This window comes from Colias croceus, chromosome 28 (genome assembly GCF_905220415.1).
Source record: "Colias croceus chromosome 28, ilColCroc2.1".
NCBI classification, from domain to species: Eukaryota; Metazoa; Arthropoda; class Insecta; order Lepidoptera; family Pieridae; genus Colias; species Colias croceus.
The window spans coordinates 1973153-1985516 of record NC_059564.1 but is presented as its reverse complement, the minus strand read 5'-3'; the positions used below and the strand labels follow the sequence as shown (position 1 = coordinate 1985516).

The following is a 12364-nucleotide window of genomic DNA, read 5'->3' as shown; positions in this document are numbered from 1 at the left end:
ATTTAAAAATCGCGCGAAAAAATATGACGTGTGCAGATACTGCTGATCCACTGGCCTTTTGGCGAGAAGATGTCCAATTTCCAAGTCAGAAAAAACTCGCCCAACAATATTTTTCACTGAAGCCATGTACAGTCGCTTCGGAAAGACTTTTTTCAACGCCTGAAAACATCCAGACTGAAAAAAAAATAGCCTAAAACCAGAAAATCTACGAATTTTATGTTTTTTAAATAAAAATTTGCCTATTGTAAATTTTAATTATTAGAAGAGTAAACATTCATTAAATAAATAAGTATTTTATTACCAAGGCTAGATATTCGTATTCGTATTCGTATTCGCCGAATAGTAGGTTTGATATTCGTATTCGTATTCGTAAAAGTAGTATTCGTTGCATCACTAATTATTAAACGTTAACTGAGACGCAAACTCAAACTTAAGTTCATACTTATACTTAAACACAAACTTAAGCTGTGCAATGCTTGCTTGAACTTAAGGTCAATCGCAAACTCAAAAATAGACGCAAACTGAACACAAATTCATACTCCAACTCAAACTCAAAAAGTCAAGTCAAATTCAAAATCCCATTCGTCTCCCATTCAATATTTTTCCGAAAATGACAAGAAATGTTTAGGTACTATGTATTGTAATAGTATGTATGTTTGTATTTTCAACTCGATTTTGACCCACTTTAAACGGACAGATTTAATTCAAACTTTGTACACCTATCAAGGATCTGTCACAATACAATAATATCATATTGTGTTTAGCGTGTTTTATTTATTTATATTATTATTCTAGGGGTCCGCTGCGTATTCGAAGGCGTAACCGATTGCGCAGTAGTACACGGCGCTCTGTACTGGTGCCTGCGGGGGGTGTTCGCGCTGTCCGTCACCGCTGTGCTCGTGTGCATCTTCAGTTGCATGCTCGCCTATCAGCTGCTGAGGTGAGTGAGAGGGAGAGGGAGGGAGAGAGAGGGGGAGGAGAGAGAGAGGGGAGAGGAGAGAGAGAGGGGAGAGGAGAGAGAGTGGAGTGGAGAGAGAGTTGGAGAGAGGAGAGAGAGCGAGAGGAGAGTTGGAGGGCAGAGAGAGGGAGAGGAGAGAGAGCAATTATTTTTATACTGATTGTGTATGTCAACGAAGAGAGGTGCATGTTCCAATATAAGCTTATATGAACATAGAAGTGATACGCGCTCTATAGCTTGCTCTTTATAAAATAATCAATTCTAAAGTACTTATACATAATACATGCTAAAATATATGAAGAGACCTATAATGAAGCTTATACTATTGACAATTTGTGTGAAAGTGAAGCTTTTTTTAAATAAAAACAAAAGTAACAACAAATAGATTTTAATAAATAAATTTACAGACACCATTTAACTCATAAACATCATATTCAATTTCCTAGTCAAAGACGTTAACGCAATCTGTTGTATATGCACTCTGTTTTCCAATAATTTTATACTATGTTTCAAATCAGTGACTTCAGACTTAATATTTACATAGTCCATAATATCTGGTACCTCATAAGCGAGTCTGACTTTCTTAACATCGTCCAGTCTTTGAGCCAAACTATCCGCTTGTACTTGAATAACATCTCTTTCCTTGTCTAGTTCTTTCGTCTGTTTCTGCTTTAATTTAATCGTTTTTAGTACGTTCGTCAAATAACTATTTTGCTCCATCATTGATTTCTTGTGCACTGTTAGGTTTAAATTCGCGTCGCCCGTCATTTTCTTTAATTCAGCCAGTTGTTGTAACTTCATGTCTATAATGTCTTCGCATTCGTCGTTCTCTATTTTGAGTTTATCAAAGTCAACTGGACGGAGGCTTTCGCTCAATTCAGCTTTTATTTTTATCTGTCCCTTCAGTTTGCTATACTGTGTGTTAAGTGTGCTAGTACGTAAACGCAATTTGCCAATCTGTCCGTCGACTATTTTAACCCATTCTGTCATGAATCTGATCCATATTTCAGCGGGGATCCTTTGAGCTATTTTATCCCAACCCTCAACTATTACTTCCTGTTCGAACATTTCACTTGCTTTTTTAATTTCTACTTCGCGAATGCCTATTTCTTCCAACTGTGCTTTTAATAGCGCATGCTGTTTATCCGCTCTGTTCCTAGCTTTTTCCAAATTATTGACTAGAATCTCCATTTCAACACCGACTAATTCGTGTCGCTCAAGGACGTTTATTCTCGGGCCGCTTCCAAAGATAACTGTTCCGCTAAATTTGGCGGAAGATTCCACGCGTCGCGCGGAAACTTTGGAAGGGCTTGTTAACATTCTAGATGGGCTAGTTACTGATTCCATACCTAATTTAGAAGACGATTTGATGAAACTGCTTACGTTTAGAGAGGATCCACTTTGCATTTTCGCAGCAAATTCCAAAGCCTGTTGTATTCCATGCATTAAAGCTGGTTCTAGCCTCATAATAGTTCGTTCGAAGATCTCGTTTTCCAAATTTAGTACTCGTATCTGTTGTTTTAGATCGTTTACTAGTTTCACAAGTTCTGAATCGGACAATTCGTCTGTATCGTTCAGAAATTGACACACGGATCGCGAATGTTGGCTTATACTACTGCGATGGTGCGTTTGTATTTGCGACATGATTTTTAGTAAATGGTTATAAAATTCTTGTAAATAGAGTTGTATTAACGCGTCTTGAATGTTTTTGGCATTTGACAGGTGCGTTTCTTTTGAGGGATTATGGTATTTATTAGGTATGAATTAAGGAGGATTTTGGTGTGAATAAATATGACGTTTCCGTTGCCATAGTAACCGTGCTGCCGTAGAAACTAGGTTTCAGTCAAGGTTGTATATGACGTAAATAGGAAATTGGATAGAGTTCAACGGATTTGGGTTACCGTGTTGTGGTTTTTTCTGATGGCTATATTATGCTCGTGGCGTCGTGTGCAATCTTTTTGTGGATGTCTTGTTTTCTTTGGTTTCCAAAAAATAGCTTCCGTAGTTATGAAATAAATATAAAAATTACACTTTAATAAACTTTCACACTATCATCGTCTTTAATTTTTTTTTATATAATTATTGATGAATGAATAATTATTTTGGACAAATATTTAGGTTATTGTAAGTAGAATTATTGACGAAATTTCTTGCATGATGTCATGTGTTATCTTTTATTTTTATTTCTCCTAGTTATATAAATGAAATATACAAAGATTTTGAATTCAATATCTTAGGAAATATAAAAATTTGTACTTCTTATACATAATAAATTAACGTGAAGAAATAACAACAAATAATTTTTTATCTACCCTCACAGCCACGAACGTAAGAAAATGTACTGGGAACAATTAGAACTGCGTTGTCGCTCGTTATACCGACCGCCGGCTGGACAACCTGCTGCTACTGCTGGAAGACCTGTACAGGTATGTTATTTAATAAAAACATTAATGTTAAATAAAAAATATGGACTTTTACCTGATGCTCTTTAGTATTTTAGCAGGCAATGCTGGTAGTTAGGTATATACTTTTTCATAAAGGGTCGCATTTTGTTTTGCCATTTGGAAGGTAAAAATAGATTTTTTAATCAAATGTTTCCATTATAAAGTGTACCAGTAATTATAAAGAAAGAAGTCTACATTCAAAACTTTTGAAATTTTGTTTGCTACACCCGGGAATTGAACCGACTAAAATCTATTTAAAACTACATCCTATTTCATTGTATCCAGTGCCGGCGTTAGGGGGGGGGCTTGAGGGGGCAATGGCCCAGAGCGACAAATTCTGGGGGGCGCCAAGATCTGAAGTTGGTTAACCTAACACTTGATATTGCTTCCCTCAAGTGGGCGCCACAATATTTTCGCCCGTGGTGTCAGTGGCCCTTACACTGGCACTGATTGCATCGATCGTTAGGTTCAATTATTAGGAAGAATCTCTGTATCAAACTTGATAAATCAAAAGAGATTGTAACCGTTTTGATATTTTTCTTTACAATTCACTGTGTCTGTGTCCATATAAATTTGTAAATTATAATAATATTTCTTTATTATATTTTTAGAATAACTGCAGTTGCTGCGCTCAATGTCACACAACTCAGCCGGCCTGGGATTTTAGTTTACAACATAGATTCTGGGCGCCTGGTAAGTTTTTTTAATTTTTGGAAAACACACACACACACACATATATAAACATACGCACATATGTCATTGAGATATATATATGGAGACGACACCGCCTACATCGCTTATGTTCCGCTCAATATAAGCCATATGGCTTAACTTTTTTATTTGTTTTAAAGTGAAACGCATCAAATGCCTTCGTGTGTGTTACGATATTGCACAAATAATACAAATAATACGGAAAAGTGTAAAGGAATAACTTTTCATCGGTAAGTACCTAACTAGATAATAATTTTTAAAACTTAGTTAGAACAAAAAAATGCGCCCCGCGCCGCCATCAGATTTTGTTCGTGGTGTCTCCTCCATACGTAGTAATATTATCTCAATGACATATGTACACATTCACATCATACACGCATTCGTACCTACATATATAGACAAAAGCACACAAACACACAAAAAATACGATAAACATAATATTATTTTATTGTTGAGTCAAAGCAAGCATTAAATAAATAAATAAAAAGTGATTTCTCTCATAATTGTGTTTTTTGTATATTATTTACACTTTTCACATATTATACGCAAATACACATAAAAAAAAAACAATAAATCGTCTTGTCGTGTGTAACTTAAAAAAATCGATGTAAATTGTCTTAAAATATGTACATAAATTGTGGATATTGTATCAAAAATATAATTTAAAATTGCAGGTCGTATAGGTAACTTATATTCTCCGAACCCTGGCTCTGGAAGAAAGACATCGCCATGGAGTTGGTTTCCCTGGCCAAGAGGGAATAGTCAAAAGTGAGTTGTTTAATATAGTTAAATAATAATTTAATATAATAATAATTTAATATAATAATAATTTAGTAATAATAATTTAATATAATAATAATTTAGTAATAATAATTTAATATAATAATAATTTTAATATAGTTTAATAATCTGTAGATAATGGTGGTACTTTTATTGAAACCACTATGATTTTTTGCAAATCATTTGTTATAAAAATTTATAAATAATTTTTGATGAATATATGGCAACTTTTACTCGTTTAAAATTAATTAAATCACAAACCGGTCCTAATTTTTGTAATAAAAATAAATTTTAAAAGTGAATAAAAGTCTGCTTTTGAATCAAATTGTTCAATAGCTTCTTCTTATCATTTTTATTAAAAAAAGAGTGTGTGTACTTATGAACACGCGTTAAAAGTAATACTTCTTTGGCGTATGGAAAAAAATACTAGAATATACAACTTGAACATAGTTATCAATTTTCATAGCACCTAGAACTAACTTCATGCTGTTAAATTTATGTGTCGGTGTGCGCGCGCATCGTAAAAATTCACTCTCATCGTTTTTCTCCATCGCGCCAAAAGAAGTATAACTTCAAAAATCTAAATTATTTATATAAAACCCACTTTACCCAGCTCCCGCTGTCGCATGGAAGGCGTCCCGCAATCGGGCGACAGTGCTTACGGCTTCTGCGACACTGACCAACCGCAAACACAATACCCAACCTTCGAGCAGTTCGGGCAAAGCGGGAATTACCCGCAGACTTCGGGGTTGCAAGGCTTGCAGGGGTTGGAAGGGTTCGAGGGGTCCAGTTTGGATAATCAGACAGGGGTTTGGGGTCCACCGCCCCCGTATAGCCCGCAAGGCAGGAGTGGTAGTCGGTAAGTTAACTTGACAATGCAATAAAATCTTATTTATTGTCCATAAACAACTAGAAACAATTAGATTTTACCATTTGTTATCATGTAACTTTATTGTCATTGCAGTGGAAGTACGTAAATTTTTGTTTTTAAATCATCATTGTGATTTTCATCCCTTATCAATATTTTGCCTATGCATTATAATTTCGATTAAGAAAAATCTCTTTTCATCCAAAGTATATGACTAACTTGTATAATATCAACGAATCTAATAAACCAATTTGTTCCAGACACCACTTGCATCAAGACCCAGCGACCACCACACTCCTCCACCACCACATCGACGTACACAGACCAAACGAACACAACGTACAAACACACACGTGTACTAGAAATTCGTATTTACACCAGGATATAGTTCGATTGAACCCGGAAATAGTTAGGTTAAACCCGGAACTGTTGAGAACCAATCCAGAATTGTTACGCAACCCAGAACTATTACGTAACCCAGAACTATTACGTAACACAGAACTGTTACGTAACCCAGAACTGTTAAGGACCAATCCGGAATTATTACGCAGTGCAGAACTGTTGAGAAATAATCCGGATTTGTTACGAACCAATCCAGAATTATTACGCAATTCAGAACTTTTGCGAACTAATCCAGAATTATTAAGAACCAACCCGGAATTATTACGCAATACAGAACTATTGAGAACCAACCCAGAACTATTACGTAATCCAGAACTATTACGCAACCCAGAACTATTACGTCTAAACCCAGAATTGATGAGACTAAACCCAGAATTCGCGCATATGAGTCAAGAAATACATTTATACCCGCAAGAAATCCAAGAAATTAATCAAGAAAGGTTTAATACTTTAAGGGGACATTTGGTTCCGTATAGAAATTGTCCCCGAATGGGACTTAGTGTGGGCAATTTGCATAGAGAGTGTGGGGAGGAAAATATGGAGTGTGTACATCAGAAGAATGCTAGTAAAGGTAAGCGTTTTTATTTTTAACAAAAACCTAATAAATTATATACTAAAATCATCCTTGAGAATCACTCTATCTATAAAAAACCGCATCAAAATCAGTTCCACAGTTTTAAAGATTTAAGCATTCACTTATATGCTTAAATCTTTAAAACTGCAGACAGAGATATAGAGACAGAGAAAGCGACGTTGTTTTTATAAGAGGATAAGAAATAGTTTATGATTATTAAATTCTTTCAAAGTGGGTTTGTAACAACCAAAAACCTCACAAAAATAATTACCTATGTACTCTTATTATAATAATAATACACTAAAGTTTATTTGGTAATATGATATTTATTTATTTATAACACTTTACTATGCTAGTCTTCTTCTTCTTCTCTTATATATAAAAATGAATCCCAAAATGTGTTGGTAAGCGCATAACTTGAGAACGGCTGAACCGATTTCGTTAATTCTTTTTTTATTATATTCCTTGAAGTACGAGGATGGTTCTTATGTAGAGAAAACGTAAACATGTACCACGGGCGAAGCCGGGGCGGACCGCTAGTCAATAATACAAATTACTTAAAACTAAAACTTATAGCTAAACTCGCACAGAGGGCGACCTTATCACTAAAGAGTGATCTCTTCCAGGATATATTTGGTAACAAAGATTTTATCCCGGATTGAACATTTAATATAGTCTCCCAGTTAAAATATATACAGATTTAGAGATTTCAATTTATTTATTTTACATCCAGTAATAAAAATTTATTACAGTTTCAGATCAAAGCGCTGACTCGTGCATGAAACAAGGCAAAGAGAATTTAGCGTTCCAAAATGACAAACAATCTCCAATCAGGTAATTTTATTTAAACTATTCACAACTCATGAATGGCTAGATCGTTTTTAATTATTTTCAGTATTGCTTTTTGTCGTGAATAGAAATCATGGATTTTTTTTTAATATTTAGTATTTGTTTTAATTCGCACAACACAAATAGCAATTTTTTTTTATTAAAAAATAGAAGAAGATAAGTAAATTAGTCATGAGACTAATTCTATAATTCTTCTGTAGTTTATAACCTTTGTAAACAAATATTAGTCGAAAAGACATACATTCAAACTTGCTAAAAAAGGTTCTATATTAATATTATTTTACTTCATTATTTGTAATACAATAAAAATATACCACAGGTCTTCAATGCAAGACTGTCACCGTGGAGGGAACCCTAATACTGAATCTGAGGTGTATTTCGCAGATGTATCTAGCTGTTGCAATGTGAGTTTTATTAATAATTTCTATATTATATACTAGTTTAATCCCTGTGGCTTTGCTCCCAGTAAATTCATCTTTATCATATAATTTTTCATAATTTATTTAACATTTGTTCAGTGGTGTCCAGATAAAAAAAACTACTGTATTGTTTTCAGATTTGTCTCTATTTTCAAAGTAATTTTTATGAAAAGTAGTATTATGATTATATACTGTGAATGATATTTTTGTATTGCATCAATCTAACAATCCTAATTTAAAGAAATCTTTTATTATTTACAGGCGGATTGCTGCATAAATCCCAACGTATCAGCATTAGTCGGTACAATAGAGAATCATCCAGAATCAACATCTGAATCCGATACAGGCTCATTCACATTAACACGACAGCAAAGACCACAGCCCCAAGTGGGTTCCAAACGTAGACCCAGACAGACAGACAAAAAAACGGATAAAATGCGCCAGGACATCAACAATTCGATACGTTTGACGGAACAACAGATCGAACAGTTGAATAATTCGATGAGAATGAATGAAAGGAATGATAGAATGGATAGAATTGAACGGATTGATTCTAGAGATCGATTGAATGATTCTAGAATTGATGGGAGATTGAATGACTCTAGAATCGATAGGAGCGATGGTAGATTGAATGATTCCAGAATTGATAGAAGCGATGGGCGGTTGAATGATTCTAGAATCGAAGGCCGATTGAATGATTCTAGAATTGATAGGAGCGACGGACGGTTAAATGATTCTAGAATCGAAGGCAGATTAAATGAATCTCGTATCGATGGTAGATTGAATGATTCTAGAATCGACCGAAGCGATGGCAGATTGAATGACTCCAGATTCGATAGAATGAACGAATGCAGACATTCTAGAATCGATAGAATCAGCGACATGAATGACATGAATGACTCAAGATTGAACGAATCTCGTATTGAACGAATGAATGAAGCTTCCAGAATGGAGAGAATGGATCGCATAGATTCTAGAGATCGGATTGGAGAAATGATGAATGAGTCGAGGGAAAGAGTCAGAATGAGTGACCGGGAACGCATGAGTGACAGAGATAGAATGAGTGACCGAGAAAGAATGAGTGACAGATTCGAAGATAGAAGAATGTCAGATCTAAACTCGAGCCTCAGAATCGAAGGAAGTCCCAAAATGCGGCCACATATAAGTCCTCTAAAAATGGCCAAGAGAAGTCCTAAAAACCCACCAAAAGATAAAGAATTCCAAGCTCCAGTAATATCGCCTTTATCTCCTAACACAGAAGAGTCATTATTGTCTGACGATGATACGAGACAAGAAATAGTATATTCTAACGAAACAGAGGCTAAATGTTTAGGGCCTGATTCTCAATATGAGCCAGTGAAAAATGTGAAAGAGGATATATTGAAAACGAACCACCATCATTGCTACAGTGACACAAATACTATGGACTCTGGTTGGCAAAGTGGGTCTGAGAAACAAGTTACGGATTGATTTAATATTATAAGTAATCGGTCAAGTGTGAGTTGAACTCGCGGCAAGGGTTCCGTAAAGCTAAAGAGCTAGAAAAAAGAGTAACCCATCCAATTTATAACCGTGCCGATAATTGCTTAACCTCGTTACTTATTATTTGTATAGCGGCAACAGAAATACATTATTTCTGATAATTTCATAGTCTATCACAGTCTATGAGATCCTGTTGACAAACGGACGAACAGACAGACAGACAGTGAAATATTCAGTAATTTTTTACTGGACCAAAATTTTTACATTTTGGCTACGGAACCCCAAAAAGGTAAATAGGTTACCAACACAACATTCGAACTTCAAAATCTGCACACGCACACACGATTAGACGTCAAAGTGAGATGGCATGATCAAACTATCGTGAGCGAAAGAGACAACTGAAGTCAATTGTGGCAAATTAGCCACATTTCGACGTTTTTAGCTTATACACCTTTCTACTTATAAGTTATAATATAATTTTTAGTACAAATGGTTGTTTTTTAACCGTAAAATAAACGCGAAGGAATTTTAAAATGGACTTGAAAGGTTTCTAGGTACTATAGTTGGATTAAATCGTTTAGATTTTAGTTTTTAAGGAAAAAGAGCACAAATGAATAGGTATGATTTAAAATGGTTTTCTTCGTTAAGTGAAAATTTTGTATTTAATGTTACTTTGCTAATATTATTGTTCCTAAATCTTTATTTTATGTATTAGAATTAAAAGGGACATTTTTAAGCGATTTTTCTTTGTCTATGATTTTTCTTAAATATTTTCTAATATTCTAGATAAATTACTATTTAAGACGCTTTTTATAGTATGTCTTAACTTAAAACAAACAATGTTTTAAAAGTAAATTTTATGTTTTTGGTAATAATATAAGTAATAAAAATTGGAATTGTTGACGGAATATTATAACCAAGATGTTGGTAATCTTTTAAACTTCGATACAAGGCTATAGAGACGTCGATGTAATCAAAAATGAAAATATAGCTCCAAAACATGATTTTTAAATATTCAATTTACTATAAAAAATAATTTTAAAAAATCTCAATTTCATTTAAAAAACATCAGTTTCTTCCATAATTCATAATATGCAATAAAACAAGTTTAAAAATGTTTTAAACTTTTTCATTGTAACACACAGTCTAGGGGCATTAATAAATAAAACGCCGTGTGTCACTCGGGGACTGGGGCGGTTGCGCTATTGCATGCTATGCCTTCAAGCCACACCTCCGCCCGTCCCCGTGGGGAGTGTGAGGTTTTTTCGTTACGGAATTTCTCGATTCGGTCCCCGCGCTCAAGGCCCGCGATAGAAGCTATGCAATAGCTTAAAAATACAGAAAAAGCTCACTTGTGAACTCACTCATTAAAATTTAATAGAATTTAAGTAATAAAATCCAAGATAAAGAGGTATACTATAATTTTTTTTGATTACATCAACGTATAGACTTAATACAACCGTGTTCATTAAAACGATAATGTTTTTTGAAATTTGTATTGTAGCAATTTTAGTCTATTGTAAATAATAACGATTTTCTTTATGGCTCTCTAAAATATTCTAATACTCGAATTGCCAAATTTTGTATTACTACAAAAATCTTCGAATTTATTTCCTACCTTCTTTTATTAGGAATAAGGATTTTATTCTAAAATAATGCGCACATTTTATATATTCAAGCAATTTTTTTTTATAAAACATGACATTTTATTACAACGCATGACATTTTTGAAGTGAAACTTTACAAGCGTTGAGTGTAAAATTTCAAGGTCGCGTCATGGCAATACCGTCACGTCATGGAGTAAAGCGATTTTGGTATCCTTGAATCTTGCCAAAGAAGTTTCACTTCTGACACATGTGCTTGGCATACACGCCCTTTTTTCATTATGACGTCACAAAAAATGTCATGCGTATGTCATGTGCTCTCTAAAAATGTCAATAAAGTAATCCATTCCACAATGAAAGTAAAGTTTCTGATACTTTTATACATTTGATTTATTAACTAAGAATTTTCGTAGTTTTGTATGTGTATGTGTATAGATACTGTGCCAATTTAGTAATATTATAGTGTAAGAGCTTATTTTATCTGGTAACAAAATTATGCATTTCTCTATTGATTGTTCTGGCAATACTTTGGAATAATAGCTAAAGAGAGATCTTTTATAGAGATTGAAATATCACCTATCTCACTCTATCATATATACTTAACGTATATACCATCTCTTTTTGTTGCTATATTCCATTTTTATAAATTGACCAAGCTCAAAATTGTCCAAATATTTTCCTTTTACATAAAATAATTCTAATAATGTCAATCTTTAATTTCATTTTATTCATTAAGGGCCGATTTCTCAATGCTTGGATAAAACTTATTCGTCGAATATTATATGAAACTACCATTTTAAAAACGTATTCTAATTGCCCGTATTTGACAGTTTACGTGACATTTTAATATTATCGTGTAATAATTTATTGGACGGATAAGTTTTATCCAAGCATGCATTGAAAAATCGGCCCTTAATATTTTAAATATTCTAAATTTCAAACGAATTTAGTGTCGCCGAAATGGCAATGGCCATAAAAATACTTCCAATTAAGCAATATTTTGTAAATAATTTAGACTAAGAATGTATTATATTTAAAACTATTTCGTAAAGGCGGGAAACATTTTTAATTCATTTCAATGAATTTTTACTTGTCTATTCCCACTTTAACGAAATAGGTTTCTATTTTAAATCTATGTCCATTATAGTAATCGAACTTGTTATATTTTTAATTATTTATGTGTCTTTAGTTATCATAACCATCTGAATTATTATTATATTGATACTACATAATAATATAGTAAAACGTCATTTTAATTAAGCTGTAATGCAAA

General features: G+C 33.6%; 2 protein-coding genes across 2 annotated transcripts in view; one reads left to right on the top strand and one right to left on the bottom strand.

Annotated features, from left to right (window-relative positions):
- The window catches only part of LOC123704224, a 30129-nt gene extending 19924 nt beyond the window's left edge, over positions 1–10205 (top strand). Inside the window, exons 8-16 of the mRNA XM_045652539.1 lie at positions 796–940; positions 3279–3384; positions 4014–4095; positions 4788–4881; positions 5507–5752; positions 6022–6734; positions 7490–7571; positions 7906–7990; positions 8267–10205. Of these exons, the coding sequence (XP_045508495.1) occupies positions 796–940; positions 3279–3384; positions 4014–4095; positions 4788–4881; positions 5507–5752; positions 6022–6734; positions 7490–7571; positions 7906–7990; positions 8267–9475 (2762 nt within the window). The 3' untranslated portion in view covers positions 9476–10205. The remainder of the gene's footprint in view (positions 1–795; positions 941–3278; positions 3385–4013; positions 4096–4787; positions 4882–5506; positions 5753–6021; positions 6735–7489; positions 7572–7905; positions 7991–8266) is intronic.
- On the bottom strand, positions 1373–2626 carry LOC123704191 (coiled-coil domain-containing protein 113-like). The gene has a single exon (XM_045652503.1). It carries the CDS (start codon positions 2600–2602, stop codon positions 1373–1375), a length of 1230 nt encoding a protein of 409 aa, XP_045508459.1. The 5' UTR covers positions 2603–2626.
- Positions 10206–12364: the final 2159 nt, after the last annotated feature.